This window comes from Tinamus guttatus, unplaced genomic scaffold (genome assembly GCF_059628265.1).
Source record: "Tinamus guttatus ecotype Peru unplaced genomic scaffold, ASM5962826v1 Tinamus_guttatus_pri_ptg000509l, whole genome shotgun sequence".
Lineage (NCBI taxonomy): Eukaryota > Metazoa > Chordata > Aves > Tinamiformes > Tinamidae > Tinamus > Tinamus guttatus.
In genome coordinates this window covers 2,284,503-2,309,233 of record NW_028289043.1, presented here as the reverse complement: position 1 = coordinate 2,309,233, position 24,731 = coordinate 2,284,503, and the positions used below count along the sequence as shown (strand labels likewise).

The 24,731-nt window shown below is 37.4% G+C and overlaps 1 protein-coding gene across 1 annotated transcript in view; it reads right to left on the bottom strand.

The window, feature by feature from the left end:
* The window catches only part of AKAP9 (A-kinase anchoring protein 9), a 100,768-nt gene that overhangs the window by 25,267 nt on the left and 50,770 nt on the right, over window positions 1–24,731 (bottom strand). The window contains 13 exon segments of the mRNA XM_088533569.1: window positions 60–98; window positions 1,132–1,344; window positions 4,541–4,703; window positions 10,306–10,517; window positions 17,039–17,244; window positions 17,942–18,045; window positions 18,581–18,721; window positions 20,335–20,550; window positions 21,489–21,854; window positions 22,592–22,678; window positions 22,763–22,859; window positions 23,518–23,647; window positions 24,145–24,256. Of these exon segments, the coding sequence (XP_088389695.1) occupies window positions 60–98; window positions 1,132–1,344; window positions 4,541–4,703; window positions 10,306–10,517; window positions 17,039–17,244; window positions 17,942–18,045; window positions 18,581–18,721; window positions 20,335–20,550; window positions 21,489–21,854; window positions 22,592–22,678; window positions 22,763–22,859; window positions 23,518–23,647; window positions 24,145–24,256 (2,086 nt within the window).

Genomic DNA, 24,731 nt, shown 5'->3' with positions numbered 1-24,731 from the left:
GTGAGTACGTGTAAGTCTTCCACCCAATTAACGATTGGCCATGCAATATACAAACACACCTGCTTGGGAAGCTGCATCGACTGCAGCATCTACTAGGCCTAGGAGAACAGAGAGAGAGAAAACAAAACAAAAAGAAGCAAAGTAATTCACATGCCAGCTATAGTTTTCTGGTGGTGCAACAATGTAAAAGAAAATGAAGCCAAAGATAGAATGTGGCACTTAATGACAAAGTTGTTGAGATAACTTAGGGAATGCAGTAGGTTATTCTTGTATGCGTGACACAAGTGTATGTATATCTAGTTTATAGAATTGTTCGTTGTTACTGTTGTTACACATGAAAATGACTTAGAAATTATTTAGAAATGTAAAACATAACTAAACTGGGCTCATAGCGAAGTACAAAATAGGAAGTAACGGACTGTTCATTTTTATACAATACGGATTCAGGAAACTGCAAACACACACTGTGTATTTGCAATTTCAGCAATCTAGTAGTAGTATTATACACTGCAATAAACTTTTAAGTACTAAAGAAAATGTTAACTTCACTTTGCTATTTACAGTCTAAGTTCTGCAATCCTAGAAAGTTCAGCTCTGCTTACACACTAATATTCTTTCACCCTCAAACATAAAACATTCGTTCTAATTTTTAGTTTAAAGAAGATTTAAAAAATGCTTTTACTTCAGGAAGACAAATTGTTCACACACAACTTCTGCACCATTCTTCCCTAAAAGAGGAATTTGCTAGAAAAGGGCAACTTCTTCTGTGTCTGTAATAGGTATGGACATCACATGTACTTCAATCATGTTTGCTAGTCTCTCTAAATCTCTAAATATGAGAAAATATTTACTCCAGTATTTCTATACATAGGTGCTGACTTTGAGATATTCCATCTCTAGTGATCATATAAATAAAAATATTCAGATTTTAAGAGGTATCACCTCTGAAAATTCAGTCACTTTTCGTTTAAATATTGAAAATAGTTACCAAGCTAAGGCCTACACAGCAGGTATAAAAATACTTGCCATATCACATTTTTATTGATAACTAAAAGAGGGGAAATTCACCAAGATTTCTGCATCTTATTTGAAAATACAAGAAAATAGCACAGGACTGTGAAGAATACGTACGTTGCTCTACGGGCCCCGCATTTGCTCTCATGGCATCCTTCTGTCTGGACAGTAACTCCTTTTCTTCCCGGATTTGCTGCTGTTCAGCCTCTAACTCCTGCAATTTGTTACCTGTACACATTAGTTCCTGCTCAAGATGGTCAATTACATCTATTTTTTCCTGAAGTTGTTTTTCCAGAAATGCTTTGTCATCTGCATAACCATCAATGAGGCCTGTAAAACAGATGGAGGGGTAGATTCGATACATTGAAAAAAATCCGTTTTGATTTTTTGAGTGGTGAAGTCACTATAGTATTTATTCCCACATGAATACACATGCATGATAGATCCTCAACACCTGAACACTTCTATACTCAACAAATGCAATCACCTAATCAAGGCCTAGTTTCCTTGCTATTCTTATGTGATAAACAAACAATACAGGATAGCACAGGACCAAACACATTCAATTTTATCTGCATCACAGAACTGGAGCAAAATGGGAAGTCCAAAGCAAAAGAGAATTAAGTGTGTGCAATGACCACGGAAGACAAGAAATTGCAAACAAATCCAGGCCTCCGAACACTGTTTCTGGAACATCATGGTTTTCCAGTAGGCCCTGCATCCTGAGGATTTCTCAGATATCATAAGACATGTAATGTGGCCCTGCCAGTCTGTGTTTAGTGCCTGAAACATATTCCAAATCCCTCTGACACCCGACATTTATGAAGTGATACTGTTGTAAGATCTTAGCTTAGTTTATACATTTTATACTTAGGTTTTTAACTCATTTCTATTGCACAGTGGAAACTACTAAATGTGTAAAGTTTAGGGATAGACTCCCAGATTTCCATGGTAAGATCTGTTTTATGTCTGATATTGATGACTTAAAGGATAACAGTCCTATAATCTCTAAACTTTTTCAGCTGGGCACACAAATTATTCCATAGGTTTTTCCTTATTACTTGATAGAAGTGGTTTAGTGAAACCCACAAAATCTAAGTGCTATCTTTCACTAAGAAACAAACTTCTGCCAGGAAAGAACTTCAAATTTATCAAGACATATCTATAGTCTTAAGATAGCATTAACACAGATTTTACTCGAGCTTGATACTAGAGGAAAACTAAAGATGTTTCCCATGGTTGTCAACGTAGACCTAGTAAAATGTCTGTGATCCCTCCTAGTTACATCTCAGATGGAAACTACCAAGATGGAAATGAAGTAACCCTAGTCTTTGCATATACAGTGTGTAACACATAGCCCTGGTCCTCTGCCTTATCAGCCAGGCACTGCTGACCAATCTTTTTTTGGCACATTTACAGAGTGCGCAGTTATATAGAGGGATTAGCAGTTGAAAGAAAAATACTACACTAGAAACATAAGAGGATTTCAAAAGTTAGAGATGTTATGAATTCCAGTAGTTATTCCCACCCCAACGAATCATGTTCACAATGAGTCCTTGATAGGTCACAAGTTGAGAGGGTATTTTCAGGTTAAAGGAGGTGTGTGCACGTGCACACACACACAGTATATGAATGACAGAGAAAGAAAACCAGATCACGTGTGTTACAGCACTTCCCCTTTTTCTTTTAAAGAGATTTAATGGAAGTTGTCAGAGTTCAGTGAACAAATTGGCATTACCTTTCTATCACATTCCTTAGATAAGTCATACCTGACAGGCCACTAAAACACAAAAGGTTTGAAAATGCCTCAGCTGCAGCAGTTCTTGTGATAAGTATGAAATGATCAGAAATGACATACTTAATTTCAAGAGAAGACAGGGCCATCAGGTGTGTCCTGAGCACAGAGGCTGTTGTGTGTTCTTGTCTGCAGGCCTAGCCAAGGAGTTTCACACGACAATGCGGTTTGGCTTTGCTGCAGTGCACTGACCACTCAGCTCAATGAGCAGAAAAAATAAATAAAAAGAGTTCTATGGCATTCTTGCTTTGCAAAAAAAAAAAAAAAAAAAAAAAAAAGTTCCTGTCATTAAGTGCATTGATATTAAAAGTTCAGAGGAAAAAAGGAGGAAAGAGAGTCAATTAACTCGGGAGTTATTGTAAGGGCGTACAAATGGGCGCAGGTTCTGCAAAAGACTGTATCGAATTAGATCTCTACCGATGATATAATTCTGCATATAACTTACATGTTTCGTTGTGAAATGCATCTATTAGGCTGCCCAGAGAGGCTGTGGAGTCTCCTTCTCTGGAGATCTTCCAAACCCGCCTGGATGCCGCCCTGTGCCTTGTGCTCTAGGTGTCCCTGCTGGAGCAGGGGGTTGGACTAGATGATCTCTGGAGGTCCCTTACAACCCTAAGAATTCTGTGGATCACTTTGGGGGATCAAACACCGGAACAGGCTGCCCATGGAAACTGAGCATCTCAAAACCCAACCACACACAGCCATGAGCAACCAGCTCAACCCGACCCTGTTTAGCCAGGGGGTTGGACCAGACAATCTTCAGAAGTGCCTTCCAACCTCAGCTACTCTGTAATTCTATGATTTTAATTTGTTACTCTTTGTCTGCACAAAATGAATTAATTTTAAGGATAGTAACATATATCCAAGTGTTTAAAAATACTTCCAAATGAGACAAAGTTGGGAAATGGTATTATTGGATTTTGGTGTTGCTACAGTTTAAGTCTTCCACAGCCTTAAAAAGTAACCTGCCACAAAGATATAATTTTACTTAAGCAGGTAAGTGTAAACAGTGGGCACAATTTTATACACACTGTGAATTCCCAAACCTCAAGTTTCAGAAATACCTGTACACGGATACATTCTGACATAAATTTAGAATAGTTTCCATGGTATACTGCAAGCATGCCAGCTACTTGCAGGCATGCCACTCCTACAGCTCACAATGAAAATTTCACTCCTTGGCTCTTCTATACCTTGCCAGCATAGGAAACTTCCTTGGCTGCCCTAGGCCTTAGAGTTAGGAACATGGAGAAGAAACAATCTTACTATTAGTGAGGAAAATAAAAGGTGTGGGCTGGGAAGTTTAGGAGAGGTTTTGGGTGCAGTGGCTAGTTTCACTCAGCTTCCCAAGCCCCAGTTTTCCACCAGATTTTCCAGACAACGCATAGTTCATTTGCTGCTTCTTCTGTCTTTCCTCATGTATCATGACACCTTTGCTTTTTTAGTTTTATTGCTAACTTCGGATGTCCTGTTATTTTTCCTTCATTTTTATTTATTCCTTTTGGCAGTGCTGGATAACAGGAAAAATCCAGACACAATTGTTCAGGAAATCGATAACACTCTAAAATTCACAAATTGATCTCATTTCCAATTTCTGCAACCAATAAATAAAAGTATATTTCTTGCATGAAAGAAAATGCAGTTGTTATAAAACTTGGACAAGTATTACAAAAGGTGAATGCAGTTCATCAAGCAAGGCAAGTTCATCAGCTCATCAAAGAAGCTACTCACCTTCAGCTTTACTCAGCTCCAAAGCCAGCTGCTCTCTGGCTTTGATTTCCTCACTAAGACGCTCTTGCAGTTCCTCTTGACACTTGATAAATTCTGTGGCTTCTTGTTCCTTTTTGAAGGACTCTCGCATGAGTTCTGTCTGCGTAATTTTAGCATGTTCGAGCTAGCACAGGAGAAAATGACAGAGATGAGATGAATCAAGGAATTTCTGATAAATATCTATTCCAACATTTATATTTAGTTAACAGTTGTTTTACAGTGTGATGACTCTAGCAGATATTTGGTAAGTTCTTTACTGAACACATACTCAGAGACTGCAATATGAGAATTGATTCAAAAGCAAAGAGAGACTCCCTAGGACAGTGTACTGAGCAAGGCACATGACTAAATCCGTGTCTTTGTTCCGCATACGCCTCATTTATGAGTTTACACTAGATTCACCTGTATTTACATAAAAGTTTTGTGCTAAATATGGACAGTAGCTGTTCATATCCTTAAAATGGCTAAAGCTAGCTGTATTTTTGATATAAATCAGCATAAGTGGTATCAGTTTTGCTCCTAACCATGAAGATATTTAAAAAAAGAAAAAAAGAAAAAAGGAAAAAAGAACTCTGCTATGCTACACTTTTCAACCAACAAGACAGCACAAGCTGTGGTGCTTCTGACTGCATCGGCGTAACAGAACTATTTTTATTCCTCTTTCCCCATCACCACAGCTGTGACACAGTACACTGATGCGTATCATCACAGGTGTAAAACAGTATCATCAATCACCAACCTGAACGACGGGAAAACCAGGGCTGAAGTGCACAAAAGTGCATGCTCAGCACCCAGTTTAGACACACTCAGAGCTCTAACTTCAAAGCAGACACAAAACTATTATTCAAAAGCAATATAGTAAGGAAATATTAATGCTGTAAGGAGATCTGTACTTCCCAACTATTAATGTTTACTGTCTATACCTGTCCCTCGGAAGGACACAGAAATACAAGCTGAAAGGCATTAGACTAGATAGAGGCGAACAAGTCATGAGTTCTTCGTGTGTCTAGTATTCAGAATAAGACAACACTTCAGAAAACGAAACAACACGTATCTCCTCCTTCCCCCCCATTTTTTCTCTTTTTAATATTATACATACTGGTAGATATAGATTAGAAACACCATATAGACTGTGACACACACAACTATTCATTTTATAAACAAAATTACAGTTTGAAAAGAAGAGCCGAATAATCAACACATTCTCTTTTACGACATGATGAATTTAAAGACCTGATTTGGTTCCTTTAGTGTTCCTTCTTAGATATCACCTTGAATTATTTATTCTGACAAGGTCAGGTAAAGGGGGTATAAATATTGCTGGGGAGTATTTGAGCTGGTTTGAGCCTTTCTAAAAATCATGGAGGATTCTTAAAACATTCTTGCATTTTAAAGTGCTGTATGAGAAACTATGGCAATTGAAAGAAAAACACGTAACAGGGTTCCTGCACATAGACAACCGCTAAATGCCATTAGTAAGCCTGTGCTATTTAATGCTGCAAGTCAGTGCATAAAAGCTATTGCACACCGCTCCAAAGTCTAGGTCAAGCGTAATAAGAAAAATGTTAAAAAGTGTCAGTGAAGTATCTATTAGAGAACTTAAATTTACATATTTCAATGTATTTCTGCATCTGCTAAAACTTTTGTCAGAAATGAACAGAAACTTTTTAAAATTAAGGCTTTTTCAGTGCCTATTAAAACCTGTCCATGAACTGTTAGCAGTACATGGTAAATTTAAAGAGACAAATTAAAGAGTCAAGTTTATTATCTTGCATTTAAGCACGTTAAAATACAATTTCCTTTAAAAACTATCATACTTACTGAATAGGGAGGTGTAGGCAAGGAGATTTTAGAGACAACTTTTAAAATGTGCCCATTTCTTTTGTGGCTGAATTGAAAAATTGATGTATTTACAACTATAGAATTATTCTCATCCAAGTGCTCAGGGAAAGAAAAAGGATATGGTAAAGGCACACGAGATTCAACCTCATACATATTTTCTTCTTGGCCTTCAGTCCACAAACCACTAAACAAATGAGAGGCCCAGTAGCTGCGGTAGGAATCCATGGCAGAACGCTGCTGCCGCCGCTGCCTCTTCTTGCCTGGCACACGGGGATATTGCACTTGCTGGGTTGGCTTTACAAAGTCCTCACGTTAATAAATCCGTGACCGGGCGCCTATACGTAACAATGTGAAAACTTGGCCAGTGACAATTAATGCCGGTGACAAAACAACTGTAAAATCACCAGGAAGCCACTGTTCACAAGTAATTCATGAGTAAAGCAATAAATGATAAATAAATAAATAAATAAACAAACACCCCAAATCCAGAAAACCGCTGCAAGAAAGCTTCATAAAGTTACTTCCAAAAATCCTTCTTAGTGAAGCTGCACATGGAAAAGCAAGGTAAATCTTCCAGTAGGAGCTGGCGGATGATTTCCAAGGCGAGGACGCCCGATTTCGTTCTGCTTGAAGGGGAGCATTGCAGCAGAGAGGCCAGTCAGCAGGGCAGAAACTAACACGAGTCTCAACCTCCGCTACGGCAAACCCGAGAGGAACGCAGGCCCGTCGTTATTTGACTTCATTCTTGTTCTTTGAGTTAAATCCACAGTAAGAGCTTGCTCCAGTTTGGCCAGTTTAAGCACTTCCTGCTAGTAACTCTCCACAGAAAGAGGACGGGGGAGTGGCCTGATTTATTTACCTACATGTAACCCTGGCAGGTGGAATTTGAATTTATAGCCCCACTCTGCGCTTCACCTGGAAGGATTCAAATTGCGCTGCAGCTCTGGAGTGCTGGGACAGGGTTCAAACATCTCCTTTGAATATTCTGCCGGGTTTCTCTTGTTCTTTTAAGCTTGCTTTAAGACCCGGGTACATATTGGTATGCAAAATACAACTAATTAAGAGGAAAGGTTAAACATTTTTCTGCCTGTAATCATTTTTAGGTTATTTTTCCCTTCCGTAGTATTTTATAATGTGCTCCATTTTGAAACATTTAAAAATAATTGTTAAGTCTCCAAAGCTTAAAATCCGCACAGGAATTGTACATGATTCAGTAGGTCCACACTAGGCATTGCAAATCAGACAAGTTTGAGTGCCTGCCAAAGTGTCTCTACAGAGCAGACAGAAAAGACATCAAGGTTTATACCTACCATATAGGTTCTGTGGGAAAATGTGTAAACAGATTAACATTTTATGTACTTTTAAAATTTATCAGAGATAAGTCCATTTTTGAATACCTGTAATTCTCATGAAAATAGTGTGAGTGACCATGCATGTGTTATGTACATATGAGTCAAAAAAGTAACTCCCTTTCTTGCCAATATGGGCAATGTCTTATCTACAAAGCTAGGAAAAGATCATAAACTTTCCTAATCGATAAACAGAAATAAGCTGCTAAAGTGCTGCATGAATCGTAATTACTTTGCATGTGCTTTTCCTCAAAATTTAAATAACACAATATAGACAGATTTGCTTCCAATTTCCATCAATAATTTAAAGTACATATGTTACATAATCTGTGTCCATTCTTGATATAATTCTGAGGCTTAAACTAAAAGAAGGAATCAACAACAAACAAAATCAAACCAAATATCCCTAAATCACTTTCGTTTTTTTAATTGGATGTAGGTTTAAACAGAAAGAGCTGCTACAGAATTAATTTGCAAATAAATGCAATGTAGTGCAATGATTTGCAAGACCAACCAGACTAATTGTTTTAGTAAACCAGAGGGGATTTTGTTTAATTTGTAGTTAAATTATTTTGTAATTGTAAGGTGTCGCAATGTAGCCTTTTATCTTTGTCTGGAATCACCTCTGAGTTCTAGTCTCAGATGGGTTAAGGAACTAGCTCAAAATACTGAGTTCCCCAAGAGACACTGAGTTGACAGCAGACTGACTGATCTACTATAACTAGTCACAGTACTGGCTCGTACTCAAAACACAACAATATAGACTAGACTTTTCCAGACACTATGAAATGAATTTCTAGTCAATCCAACTGCATTTACTGTATCCCTAAAAGAGATAATGGAACTATAGTCTAAACTGTAACAAAAAAAGTTCATGCTGTATAACCGAGCTGTTCATCTGCTACTATCTTTCATATTTTGTGAGAAAAAAGCATATATTTTGCCATTAAATTACACACAACACTTAAATATAGTTCAGAAATAATTCTAGCCTTTAAGTATATATGTAATGCACAATTCCTGCCCAGGAAACAGGTAGTGAAAATGTTAGCAAATAGCATAGCAGGACTGCTGGGAACCAGTACAACAGAGAAATGCAGAGCTATTTTTGGTGACCACCAAAGAAAAGGCTGGAATAAAAATGCTCACGTTGAAGTATAAAAAGTTCAAAAAATTAAAATACCACCAGCATCTTCTACATTCTGTTTGCTTTATGGTATGGAAGCAGTTTATGTCACGTACTAATCTGAAAGGTTAAAGAAAACAGAAGCAATTTCTGGTCTTTACCACATCACTACTTGTTTTCATTTCTTTGGTATGCTCCAAATTCTCCAAATTTGTTGTTAGTGAAGGAAATCTACCTCCTTCTCAGATATGTTGAAACGTTGAACGAGGCTTCGCAAAAACAGATGCAATATGACCCCTCCAGAATTTCATTTACTACAATTAGCAATGTTGAAGCAGGAACTTCAGAACTTCTGAATACAGTGAATGTGGTCTGAGGACGAAAATGCCCTCACAAAGGTAAAATAAAATAAATAAATAGAAACATAAATAATAAACCCAAATGAGTATTCATTGAATTGTATTTTGGCCAATCTCATCTAGTGTACATTTAAAGCCATGCAAGAAAATATGATTTATGTGCCAGTAACTCTTTGGGAAAACCAGAACCAGATCTGAAGCACTGATCTGTTAATGCTTGGAAAGGAATGACTTTGGATACTTGAACAGCCTTAGCCAATACTACAGTATCCAGCCCTCTGTACCTACATGTGTAAGAACTTGCAGAATAATAGGTTAACAAAAAGTGGGTAGTTTAAGTTCCTAATGGACAAAGAGTGAAATACAGAGCATCTACTTACGTAATTTCATCTTGAAGCCTTTATCATTTACAAGTTAGACACATGGTAGGGGCAGTGTGAGCTCAGTATGTAACTCATTTCAATTAACAAGGAAAGTAAAGTGTACTTCAAAGAGCAACTACAAGTCCCACCATGCAAAGCACCAGCATAAAGGAGTACTGTACACCGCCTCTTCCTTGGAGATGATATATGGATCACATACCTCTATATATTAGTGCTGGACCACAGACTTCTTTTCTAGATGGGTATGTGCTTAACTTACCATCTTTAAACCACAGCTGAAAGGCAGCAGCAGATTTCCAACTCTTGGGGCAATCAAGAGCCTAAGATGTTTGACAGAAGAACTGGGCACAGTTCCCTTTTCACAAGGACCAGAGGGATGATGCTCGGATACCTTCCATGGGAATGCAGGTGACTGTCATGAGACCGACACGAGCTCTACTCTGACAGACACACCTAAATTCAGCCCAAAACAGATCTCCAACGTGAATCTGAATTCATTAGTAAGGTCATGCTCGAGCAGAGCAGAATTCTTTAGGTTTAAAGTCGTGTTTTTACTTTCAAAGTGAGCCTACAGATTTTAGGCTTATTATTATAAGCCTAAAATATTTTCTTAAGAAAAAAAGACAAGACCTAAGATTCAAAGCATATTACCAGTATATCGCCCTACCTGATTTGAAGTTTCATTGATAGCTTCCAGAAGTTTTTCAACAGCTGCTTGCAGTCGAGAACTAACATTCAGAACTAGTTCTTCATTTTCAGGATCTATTTCCACTCCACTTTCTGCAAGATGCTGAGTCAGCAGTCCTTCATCTGCTTCTCCGGACCAGATGTTAATATCATCAATTCCTATATTACTACCATGATATGAGGAACGGGACTCTGAAAAAATAATAATTATCTTTTTAATAATTTATAAGAATCTTTATCTTTCATCAAAACATGAAAAAAAAATTAGAAAGCTAAGTCTGATCACAAAGACAGAAGGGAAAATATTATATACTAAAACATAGAATGTGTTAATGACAAGCCAGGCAGATGGGAGAGAGAAAAGGAAACGTTAAAAGAATATTTTAGACACCCTCTCAGCATGCTTTTGGGCTATCTGTTCTTGCAAACATATGTTGCTATTGATAATCCTTATGGTTTTGATTGACTTGCAATAATGACTTGCAAAATTGGCTTTGAAATACAACCAGGTTAAAAAAAAAAAAACAGTCACTGTTTCAAGCTGTGACCAACTCTGTTATTGTGCATTAACATCAAATTGTTCAAGTCAGTAATTCAAAGAAACTCAAATAAGGTGAATGGCAATTCCTTGGTAATACAATTCAGACAACCTTTCAGAACAAATAGACTAAAATACAGAAATTCAGCATAATTAACTACATATTGATTAAAATGGGTAGCCGAACAAATCAAACAGAATGAAGGGGAACTCAGTCTTTACTGAGGGACAGGATGTCATCTTCCTGCTCCTCAAAATTCTTAAGGGCTGATTCAATTTAAGAGCATTATCTATTTTGTCTGAAAAGCAGGAGACAAAGTTTGCCCATGGTATTAATCTGAGAGTAATTAAACTAGAAAATAGTAAATTTGCATATTTAGAAATCAGGGCTGCATTTAAACTACACAAGTGAAAGTATATTCCTGAGATTCAGTAATTACTATGTGGTTAGGACAGACATTTAATACAGCACCCAACAAATGACAGCTACTGACCTCACACACCAAAAGCATTTGTCTCCTTTTCTGTCACAGAAAGGACAGTACTTTTTTCCCATATAGAGTAAGTGGATATTTTTTTCTTTAAAATTTTCCTCAAAAAAAGACTTTGATTTGAGGAAAAAGTGGCATGACTAAATGAGTTACAAACAGCACCTTTTTGGCAATAAAATTGCAATACTGGGTTATGGTTCATTTTCACTGAAGTTGCTGGTTATTCTATGAATAACAACAAAATAGGAACAGTTTCTTTAGTTAAAGAAATTCAAAAGAGGTTTTTATAGTTAAATTATACGATTTGGCTTAAAATACCTTGTCGAGTACGATTTCCTTATATCTGCTCTTAAGCAAATATCCAAACAACATTGGAAGGATGAGTTCCTTGTTGATGCTGTCTGAACCCACCAAGATTTTGTTACAATACAATTGAACATCTAGCTTTATCTTTGCATACATGATGATAATATCTCATTTACACATTTACTTCACTATGGCTGCGGTTGTATATGACTCATACACAGCAACCTGCAACAAATTTAACTTGACAAGGTTTAGTCTAGTTTTACTGTATAATTACAAAGACTTATAAAATGCAGATGTATCTAGTAATTTTCTCTTCTAGCTACATCATTACTGATTCATATCTCCTTTAATTTTGATGGTGTAACTCTACAAAATCTCTTCATCCTCCATAGGGGAAAACCAGAAACCCAGTTTATGTATGAATGAAATGAGTAACTAGATGAACACAACTCACATTCACATGGCACCCTTCATCGACACAGGACCACACTGCACTTTGGAACTACATTCACAGCTGCTGTGCTGGGAGCTCCCCTGGCAGTGGCTGGCACTGATGACGTGTTTGAGGAGAGCAGGGGTTTCCCCAAATCCCTTCAGATGGCAGCCCCCCTGCAATGTAAGGCTGCTTGCCACCGCTTTTAATTAAATTGCATTCAGATTTCTCAACACCCACATTTAAAGGACTCTGAGTGTCTCAAATTGTCAATGATGACAGAGAAGCTTTAATATCCTCAGAGTCTTCCACTTACAGGATTCATTCATATCCTCATCCTTCATTTAAAAGGATAAGTGTTTCCAAATCACAGGATCACAGAATGGTTGAGGTTGGAAGGGACCTCTAGAGATCATCTAGTCCAACCCCTGGAACACGCAGGGTCACCTAGAGCACGTGGCACAGGGTGGCATCCAGGCGGGTTAGGAAGATCTTCAGAGAAGGAGACTCCACAACCTCTCTGCGCAGCCTGTTCCAGTGCTAAACACTGTAACCAAATGCTAACCAGTGCTTTGGTGCAAAGGCTGAGCTGAGGGAGATCATACTCCCTCTTTGGCCACCAACACGCTTAGCAATATCTGATGCTCTCTGGGGGTCACCCACCTTAAGCAGTTACCAGGTAGGACCTGCTTAGCTTCAGAGATCTCACAAAATAAAAGTCCACAGAACAGTAGCACAGCTATAAGCCACATAAAATAAAAACAGTGATGCATTAGTTATTGCACAATCTAAAGAAATGTGGACAAAGTCTTGACAATGATGAACGAATGTTTTACCATCAATGTAGATAAATTTAAGCCAGTTTGAAATTTATGTCCTATAACGCTTACGCTTTAGCAAATTATCTGATTAAGAAACACAGCTGATTCTGCAACGACGACTGTATGTCAACTAAAAAAATAAACATTTTGCAAAGTAACTGCAAAAAGATGTGCAGTCTTCTTTACAAAGTCATCAGAATTTCTGGACAACTGGAAACTTTTACAGAAAAACTCAAAAATACTGAAGCCTGCTCAGGTAGTCATCATTTAAAAGCTAAGTCTAGAATATCTCTTACATTAATGACGCTGCTAATATTATTATCTTTTCTTGCCAGTGACCGAAGAGTAAAACATGGCCTCCATGACAAGATATTAATGACAGGATTTTTAAAATCTTGTCTTGCTTATGTCAGTTCTTCTGTATTTTGTCTTCATTTCCTCTGGATAAATACAAAATAAATCAATACTAAGAGATAATTCTGTTATGTAAAAAGATCCCAGAATAAGAACTATATAATTTACTAAAATACGACTATAAAAAGAAATGGAGAAAGGAGGAGCATAATTAGTTACGTGGAAACTTTAAAACTCTCAAAGATAACTGAAGAAGGAAAGACAAAAGACTCCCTGGCAGTGGAATTCATTCCTCCGATTTGTACTAATCCTTACAGTGCTATTTGAGCACACTCTATACACCCACTGCAAAAGAATTAAAAACACGCTCTCTTTCCCCAAATTTTTCACTGATACAAAATAATGAGGAGGATATAACTGGCACAAGTAAAAATGCCTTTTCTTGTGTAAACTTACTCCTTGTAATCAAACAGAAAAGGTTTACATTGTCTCCTGTACCACAAGATTTGTAGTTCAGCGTGGCAGATATCATGGCCCAGTAAGTCATAAGAAAAGATAGAGAGTGCTTAAGCAGAAGTGGGATAAAGAAGTCTACACACAGAGACTGGTTTTGAGCTGCTGATTGACGTTTGTGAAGCAATCGCTATTTTATTTATTTTGTGCCACAGCTGAACTCATGTTGTGGTTTATAGCTGGGATTCCACTAGGGAAAGTTATGGGTTACAAGTAGAAAATGAGAAAGTCTGTAGGATGGTGGTTCAGCGAATAAACCTATTTTCTACCTTGTTTTTGATATGCTGCTTGAAGCCCAAAAAGTAGGTAAGAGAGTTTGGATACTCGAGGCACGCAGTACTCCGCAAGGCACCCACACCAGAGCGGTGCCTCTGCTCTTCAGGCATCCCCCTCTACAGCAGGAGGACCCACGGGCTGCAGGGCCCGTCCCCATCATTCAGGGCCTCGCTCTCCAGGTGTGATTAACCCGCCGCATTACTTTGTACTAATGCTATCCCCTTCATGGGACAGGTTTTATGGCTGAAACTTGAACTTTAGTCACGATGTTGGAAATAAAATTCTGTGTTAACTGATAACCTAGCCAAGGTGCCAGATAAACCTATATATGCCCCATAAATCCAGTTATGGTCTTAAATATGCACACCTTAGTGATTCAGCTTTCTTAAAATAATGGAACAAATCAATGAATGTTCTTAAAGAAACCTGACTTTTGCTTGTCGGTAAATATGGATCACATTCAGAATGTCAGAGAGACTTCACTCACTTAAATGCATTAATACTTCTGTTTTACTGTTAGATTTTTCTTTGCACTATTTTTTCCTTAAAACTTTCCTAAGCTATTTGAATGAAGATCTGTTTGGCCAGCAAAGCAAAATACGCTACTGCTTGTTTCTAGAACCGAATGAAAAAAAAAGTCCTAAAAAGATTATGACCCCTTTGGCCGCTGAGTGAGAGTACAGGAAATGAGTAACAACAATCTTCTGACTGAAAACATGAAATGAATGTCATATACATCTAGTTGGAGCAGGATCAAATGCTGATGCAATCACAGAATGCAGTCACAGAAAAGTACCAAGTACCAGCGTGACCCTCGCGGCAGAGCCGCGGATTCTGCAAGGCTGCTGCTCTACCATTTTGAAAGGAAAAAAAAGCAACTGTGAGTACTACCGGAGAAACAAGATTGCAAACTACCCATGCACTCATTTCAACAACAGTAACCTTGAGTCTTCTTTAATCCCACCCTATTTGCTTTGCCTTCTCTTTTTTCTATTAAACAATTCTGTCTGAACAGAAGAAAACATGCAAGAAAGAATATTACAATAAGCTGGTATGTGGATGGAGGGCATCCTTGCACACTCTTCCAAAACCTACTTCTAACACACACAAGGGTTAGAATGGTCAAACCTCCTGCAACAGGAGCCTAGTTTTCCACTGAAAGCCCTTCTAAGAAGCTAAATCACTACCATTATAGGATCTGTTGTACATTTAGGCATGAGATAGAATATTATGAAAGCCAGGCTGTAATTACGGCCTTTGTAAGTGGAAAACATTTTTATTTCTTTGGAAAATATATTCCGTGAAAACGTCAATGCTCTTTACACAGTTCAAAGTATGTAACAAACACACACAACCCTTCACTGCTGTTTTCGACACAAAAATGGTCTCTAAAAATGCCGTTTACATAAAACTCATGACTACCCCATAATATGACAGAAGGTGGTAAACTTGCGCCGGATCATTGCTGACTGTACCGTTTTGCTACAAGAGACAGCGGGCTAAATAGCTGGCAATGGTTGAAGATACTTATTCTCAGCAGTGCTAGCCTAAGCAAATACTACTCCCTTCATTCCCATCCCGTGCATTTGAAAGTAGTGCTTCCTTCAGCTAAAGTAAATGATGATATCAGTCCTTAAGGTCTCCTGTGGAAATACTAAAAATTCAGACCAGAAGCTTAGCCATCCAATCTAAACTCTAGGGAAAAAGGCTAAGCCTCAACAGCCTGAGATTTCCAAATGCACAGTGATTTTCCTCCCAATGAAGTACAGTGACATGTGTACAAAAGTTGACAGTCATGAGGCTTTTTATTGAAACAACAGTACAAGCATAAAAATGCTGTTAATGTAAAACTCGAAGAATCCTCAGAGGGCTGTTGTACCCACTTCTTTTCACTGCATGGACTACCTTTGAGGAATCAACTGAGAGAGATGTCACTGCGCTACAAGTCATACAGTCTTACATCCTCTCTTCGCTAGCCCCCAGGCTTACGGTGACCTACATTTGAAGGCACAGGGAACCAATAACATTTTATAACCTACATTTTGAATAGACAAGGTAAAGTTCAACTTCATTCACCATTTGTGTTATTACTCTATGGTCTACACTTTCCTAACACTGAAATGCAGTATTCGACCTCCAGTTATTTTTCTCATTCACTGAAAGAGTTGAAATTCCAGCCAAAGTCAGATGTGTTATGTGCTTTAGGTTGAACCGACCTGTTGTGTGTTGCTTCACCATAAGGCTCAGGCAGAATGCACATGTCCTTGCACTGGCTTATGCATCACAGGTACCAACAAATGGCAAAAAGTCACGTCCCCGGAAGAGAGGTGGTCAGACACTCTCCTGGCAAATTAAACTGTGCCTGGGAAAGTTCTTAGACACTGGAACACATTTTTTTACGCTGTTAAAATGCTCCTTTATATCTGTGCCAGCCAGTACTCTTCCAGAAAGCTGATGGGTGTAGCTTGGCAGCTACAAAGCTCCAGGGACGGCTCCCAAAAGGCCATTTCCTTGCCACCACCCTCTTCTGGAGGCTTGGGAAGTCTACAAGGACAACTACAGGCTGATCCCTGTCAGCTGCCCTCAGTGACTGCCAGTATCCATATGCCTTTCAGCTCCCATTCCCCATGCAGGATGAGGAAATAGTTAAGTTGGTGCAAGATGAAATCAAGCCGTATTTTATCCTCTTTTCCCTTGCTCAAAGTCAAACATTTATCCTTTTACTTTCTCAACCACTTTCCCATTGTTGCAGGCTTTCTAACAGGATCCTAGATCATCACTGTCTGATTCAATGCTCAAAAACAACTCCTGAATTGTCTTTCTTTCCATCTCTCAGATGGAGATGATGTAAGCACACAAATGGCTAATAGCTGAAAAAAAGCTTTTTAATTAACAACTTCAAAGTAAATGGTATTTGAATAAAAAATAAAGTATGAAAATGCTGTTAGTTATGCAACAGGAAATCACAGAACTGTTACCTTTTTCATATCCCACCCGGACAGAGGGTTTTACTGACTCCTCTGGCTCTGTGTCCCATGCAGCTGGTTTGGAAGGCTGGCCTTTCCCAGATCGATCCAGCAAGCCAAGAACATGCTGACCAATTGTCTCCTCTATGGCCACAGTTGTCTTCACAACTTCTAGAAGAATCTTCACGAGTTTTTCATTAGCCTTCTGAAAAACATGCCTGCAGAACAGGAACTACTCAGTCCTTTGACTTTCCCCTGCTTCACAGCTTTTTTTATGCCTTATTGCAGTCACTAAAACAAATGCCTTCTGAATCAATAAAATCTGTGTTTGTTTTGTAGACTAGAAGACTAAAAGACACATAACATACATAACCATTAAAAGTACAGTGGTACAATGTTAATCCAAACTTGGTTTTTTTTTTTTTTTTTTGCAAAATATTGACAATATCCAACTATTTATCAAAAACATGTTTTTAGAATTTAGGTGTTCTTTTAAAACAGTTACCTACTTGTCTGGTTTTCATATAAACTTATTCAGTGACAAGTAAAAATATTCGAAAGCTCTTATCAAATAAAATAATTATACTCATACAAAAATGCACATACGTACATGTAACATGCTTACATAAACATGTTTAAAAATAATGTACGTAAGTCTATATTTGTGTATAAATTGCAAAGATTTCGCTCATCCTATATGACATTACATAGTTAGGCTTTTAAAAAAAAAGGAAGAAATTGTTTCATTTAAATTAAATAAAATTAGAAACATGGTTATCTAGAAATAAGAGTACTATTATCATGAACTCAATCAGAAGAAAGTTTAGAAATATTTTTAATTTAAAACAATGGGAACATCATTCTCAATTTTTTTTACATGAGCAATATTTTCTTAACATTAACAGTTTTATGTACCTTTCTTTTGAAAGAAGAGCTGACGATGTTTCTTCAGACTGTCTTCCTTCATCTTCATCCTTAAAGGAATGTTCTCTCGCACTGCCTTGGCTTTCATCTTCACTCTGAGTAAGTTTTTGCAGAGGGATAGAAGACAGAATAGACAGAAATCCTGTCATGACAGAATCAACAGTCTTCTGACACATAGTAGAGTATGAAATTAAAAACCTAATTAGTTATGTTCCATTAATAGAACTTGTGCATGAAGTTAAAAATCAAGAAAAGACAATATAAACAAAAACTTCTACATGCATGAACAAAAAGGAAACATGAAATCCAAGGCAGGCCTATTAGAGAGAACTTTGTTATGCTGAATAAACAGTCTTGTGCTTTCTGTTGGTGTTGCTATAGCAATATGAGAACATGAGTTTACCTGAGCAAAGAGCTATATTAATAAACCCCACCTTCAAGCTGGTTTCTTCTGAAGTAAATAACTGTGTCTACAGCTACCAGCTTTAGGTTCTTAAATCTACCCCGTTCACGTAACATTCAACACCTATTCGGAAAATATAATACATCAAAAAGAGCAGCAGACAAGGGGGATCTTACTGGATTTATATGTCACAGCTGTCTGGAAAGTCAAAGTCCATATTTATTTACCTGTGTTTGTGTGCTGCTGTTTCGTAGCTCACAATACAGCCGCTCTTTTCCGGGAGCAGAATGTTGCTTTAATGACTCCAGCTCTTCCAAAAGCATTCGCTCTCGCTCCGTAACCAAGCTGTCAGTCTCCATTGAGACTTGCTAAAATAAAAAAAAAGAAAGAGAGAGAGAGGGAGAGAACAGTTACAGAAGCACACATAATTTTTTAAGCTTCTGGGTATTAGTGACTCCTGTCACTTCTAATTTTTTTTTTTCATATTCTGCACAGTGAACATTCCGACCACTTTTTAAATGGTTACAACAACACCGAAAGCTTTCTAGAATAGAATGCACCTAACAAATATTTTTGTAGCTTACGTCTATGATTTTCATACAACATATATAAACACAATTTTCACAATGGAACTGGAAGGTTAACTTCTAAACATTACAGGTTACAGTACCTAAGTTCTACACGTCACATATAGAAATAGGATGAAAGTAAGTTCTTTGTATAAAAAGTCTTCAAAGGTTTTCTTTTAGAATAGCTAGAAGTGTACCCAGCTAAAAGCTGACACAAATACCTATGCAGTTCTTACGGCTTAACAGCCTTGATATTAAAAAAAAAAAAAAAAGACAGGACTGACAGGAAAGCCAAAGCCATCAGCATAGCTCATATCAGCATAGTTCATATTTAATGTTTTTCATCAGTGTCAGAAGACTGCAAACTGACAGGCAAAGGGAAAAGGGTGGTATATACTGAAAGGAAAGACTGTCAGGATAAATGATAGAGAGAGGCTTTCAAATAAGCTAATAGAAGCAGACACCCGATATTGCTGGAGAAGAACAACTTCCAGGTCCCTAAAGACCAAACTGAGGCAGGAAAAAAATGGGTCTGAGTAAGGTCTGAAGAAGGCTAGTACTGAAGTAAAGCTCCACTCGATGGTGAAATTTAGAATTAGAATTTGCTGATCAATATTTCCATGTGTTTTTCTGTAACGTTACACTGAAATCAAATAAGGGTAAAACGCGTTCTTCTGGATTTTGTGCCCTTTGCCTAAGGAATAAGCCTATCAAAGCAATAAGTCCTTGAAAACAGGTTTGCAAATGGTATTTTTAAGGGCTTAACAATTAAGTTAATGAGTTCCATAGCATACCTATCATAGGCTTTGTATATGTGTGAAATGATGACAAGTTATAGTTTAAAATAGCAAAGAAACACAGTAGTGTTTCACACCAAACCACACCACTTCTGTGTAATTCCAGCATAGTAAGGACTTTGCCCTATCCAAGATAAACAACGCCAAAAAATTTTATTGCTACTTAGAAGGATTTCACTGTGGGAAGTAGCAGACAACTGTTCTGCCTCAGACCTGAAGTGGGGATGGGGAAAAAATGAGGTATTCTATAGCCCTCCAAGCCATGGTCGCATGCCTCACTGATGTAAATGGATGCCAGGCCTCATCCTGCACAGTGCCTCGTATCTACAGTGTGGCACAGTCTCCAGTGTATCTGCATTCACTCGCTCTTCTGGCTGCTGGGCAGCACTGCGGGATTTCTCCTGCTTTAGAGCAGTCAAGACTGATCCATAACTGACTGAACTTTGATTTTTAAAAAGTCTTTTTTAAAACATATGTATATCTGGGTGCATATATACACAAGTGCATACGCATGTGCATGCATTATGTATAAGTGTATCTTGAAACAAAACCTTCCTTGTTAACTCTTTGTTAACCCATGCTTTCATTGCCCTTCTCGTGTGGGCCCCATTTTACCTCAGCTAGCTGCAATTTCAGACACTCAAGCTCTGCTAAGAGCTGGTCTTGATTTTCCTTCTGACGCTCCATTTGCTGCATGTGTCCTTGTCTCAGTAACTCTGTTGCCTGCTGATGTTCCTGGTACTGCCGTACTAGTTCCTGCCGCATGTCTTCCAGACGCTCCTCGTACAACTGCAGCTGACTCGAGGTTTCTGTTGTCTTCTCACTGAGGCACTGAAATATTGGAACTACTTTAGCATTTGATGTGCAAGAACATTTTCTACAAAATAATCAAATCGCACAATTCAATTTTTCAAAAATTACAACAGCTATTACTGAAGCATTATTTTGTTGCCTGTGTGTTGGAAGGCCCAGGCTTTGGCTTATTCCCATTTAGAAGACAGAACATCTCTTTGTTAACTGTGAACGGTGTCAAATACTTCCTTTTAGTTAGCAGGGATCTCAACAGAAATTTATTTTACTAAACACACATTTATGTGAGTGAGTGACCGTGCGTGTGTGGTGTATGTGCAGTACAGCAGAAGCTTAAGATAACACTACCATATAAAGCAGGAAAACAGCAGTTTATCCATTATCAAGATAACACAAGATCGTAATATTTAACTGTTAGACAAGTTTGAAAGTGAGACTTCTGCTTAAATTAGTGCAAAACTTAATGAAGTATCAAAATGTGTAGTCAAAACTTATGACTATTTTTTACCATATCTATTTCAGACTTCAGTCCATCCCCTCAATACTGATGAATCATTTAATATACTTTACATATTACCTTTGTAATTTTTGTGTTACAGTGATAACCTTTATCACTTAAACTCTATTTTTAACTTGTTTCGCGTATAAGCATTAGAAAATAATCTATCTTAAAAAACTTTTCAATATTTTTCCATAAAAATGAAACAATCTGTTTCCCTATAATTAGTGTTACATTCCTTTCTCATTTATTAGCAAAATGCTATGGCACTCAGGTAGAACATGTCCAAAAAAAAGGACAGGTGCATTTAAAGGGAAATATTTCAAGGCAAGTTATATCTTAGTCTTTTTTTTTTTTCTTCTTTTGCTGTTTTCTTATTCAAGTGATATGTAACTGTACTGGAAACATTATTCAAATATGCTACACGACACCATATATAGATATATATATAAACACTTACCAGAGCTTCTTCCACAGTAAGCTCTTTGACCTGAGGGAAAACCTGTTCAGAAATAACCATTTCATGTGTGGTCTGTCCTAAGAAGTGACTAGGCCTGCTACTAGAATCCAGCGGTTCTCCAAGTGAGTTCATCTCATCAGGCTCTTCACTAAGTTCCTTGCAAAGTGATTTTAGTTCTTCTTCATGCTTACTGCTCTGTTTTGTTGCCTTTCTGAAAGAGCTGTCTACTTCGTCTCTACATTGCTTTTTAACTTCAAGATGCTTTCCCAGTTGATGAACAATCTGTGTTTGGGTTTCTTCCTTCTGCCCAGTAATTCTTGACAACTCAGTCTGTTGTGCAAATGCTACACTCATTGACACAATGACCTGAATAAATAAGAAAATAATAAATCAGTATCTGTTATTGCTGAAGAAATGTCATTGCTTACCATCAATAATACATGCTCTAAACTATGGTTCTACTATTTTTTTCAGAAAAAAAACAGTAAGTTAAAAAAAAGAAGATAACCAATCTCATCAACAGATGAAAGATTTTATACACTACAAAATCTCGTGTTACTTCTCATGTTTCAGTGAAAGCCACTGGATCCAAATAAAAGTTATACATTTTACAAAATATATTAAAACATGCAATAGAATATGATCAGAAAATATAACATGAAACTTTTATATACACCAGCTGTTGAGCCTAGAGTAGCAATAAATTTACTCTCCAGCATGCAAGGTATCTATTTTCTTTGAAGTTTTAAAGCAACACAATGTCTGTGCTCACACTGTTTCTCCTTGACTCCAAATTAAAAAACCCACCACTACCACCAAAAAATTCCGTGAGTTGATTATAAAATATTGTGAAGGACTACAGAGATATGAAATTAAAGGTATGAAATTGTGAGCACTATAAGCATAAGAGTCTATCACACAACTGAAAAGCCTGAAGTGTTTCACAAAAATTTTTATAAAGAGACTCTCATGTTCAGAATGAGAGAGATTCCCACAAATAAATTTAAAAAAAGTTATAATATGGTATTACAGCTGTCCAGATTGTTAGAAACAACAAATAATAGTTACTTTTAAAGCATGTTTTAAAATAACAAAAGTGATACCTTCGCTATTTCTTCTTCTAATCTTTCTTGGTACTGTTTTTCTAGAAGTTGAACAACATCCAGATCACTCTTCATTTCATTAGCAAGCTGTAAGAAAAACAGGAAATCTCAAAAAAATCAAACAACAGTCTGTACTTTAAATCATGTTATATCCCAGCTGTTATACAATACCTCCACAGACACATTTGTTCTTTGCTGATGAAGATTTTCACCGTGTTTTACTTTCCCAAAGACTTCTTTTAGTTTTGCTTGTGAATCTGAAGATACACTAAAAAGACAGAAGCGAGAAAAAAAAAAAGAATGCTTCAATATATTTTTCTCTGTTCATATATGAATATATATTTTTTTCCAAAGATTAGCAATTGTGAACATTTACTTCACAACATACCTTTGCCTATAGCTGTCTCTAATCCATCTGCCTGCCATTTTGAAAATGCTCACACCTTGTAATTTTTTTTTACAGCACTAAAATGTAATTAGTCAACAGGCCATATGTTCCTAAAGGCTGTGCTCAGGCAAATAAGAGCATGCTTATCCTGCAAGGCAGTTAGAGGTAAGTCTATAGCTTCTGCCTTAAAGATGCATGAACATTTGCAGAATTTGGACCGCTAATAGGAGAACAGATCAGCTAGTTATTGTACTTGTCACTTCCCACACTTACCAGCACCGTAATCAAACAGAGGAGAAACATCATGCTGAAAATATGCATATTGCATATTTCCTAATTCTAAATGCTGTACTCCTTAGTTTACAATCTTCATGCCATTTCCTGGTGAGAGACTTAACATCTCTTGAAGCAACAAAACAACCTAAGAGTAGTATGTTTATAAGAATTTTTCAAACTTTGAATTAAAATATACATAACATCCATAACGGTTATTTGAAGCACTTCTGTCTGTATGCAGTATGAAGTTAAAACAGTGTACCTTTCTTCACTCTCTTTTAGCTGCTGCTGAAAATAGGACTGGAGGTGCTCCAGTTCATGAGCATGTTTTTCTCCAAGTTGTGTTTTAAGTTTTTCTATCTCCCTCCAAAGGTACTCTTGAATCTTAGGATCTATATGCAGGTTATTTAACAAGGGAAGAAAGTAGAAAAGATTATTTTAATTGTATTAATTATATTATACTAACTTTCCTCCTTCCCCCTCCCCCCAGGTTAATAGTAGTGATGGAACCGAATAATTACTGTAGTTTTAAATATTCTTTTGATATCTTATCAATTATTTTCCCTTAGAAAATAATTATGATCTAGGCCTCCCGCTTGCAAAATAAAACAAATCCTTCCTCTTCTGTTACTGGATATAGGTAGCCAAACTAACCATGGAAAACTGAACAACATTAAATTAAATCTCCTTCAGGGAATATAATTCCAAAGTATTTTAGAGATTTAAGACAATCACAGTATCATATTGTAAAATCTATAAAAAAACAAAACAAAACAAAACAAAAAACCCTCTCATGTACTTCAAGCTGTAATATAGGAAACAGTTTAAATCTAAAGTCACTGTCTTTCTCTCTACAACCATATTGAAAACAACATATACATCTTTTTACCCATTAGGTCCTGTGAAGTGTTTTGCAGACATTCTTTTCTTGTTTCCAGACCATTACGCTCCTCTTCTCTTCTGCATTCAAGTTCAGAAGATGATATCCACGGTTCTTGGACCTAAAAAAAAATCATCAAGTAAGTACTTCACAACAAGAAGGGAGTGTTTAACATTTTCATTAATGACCTGGACGAGTGCCCCCTCAGTAGGTTTGCAGACTGACTGATATACCAGACGGTTTAACTTTCAGAGGGACCTCAGCAGTCTGGAGAAATGGGCATATAGGAAGCTCATGAGGGAAAGGAAGGGTCCTGCACCTTTGAAGAAATAACCCTATATACTAGCGCATGGTGGAGGCAACCATCCGGAAAGCAGCTTCACAGGAAAAGACCTGGGATCTTGGAGGACAAGTTAAACACGGGACAGCAAAGTGCCTTGGCAGCAAAGGCGGCCACCAGTATCGTGAGCTGCTTTAGGAAGAAAACTGCCAACAGGCTGAGGGAGAGGATCCCTGCCCTCTGTTCAGCACTGGTGAGACTGCATCGAGAGCTGTGTCCAGCTCTGGGTACCTCCATACAAGACATGGACTTACTG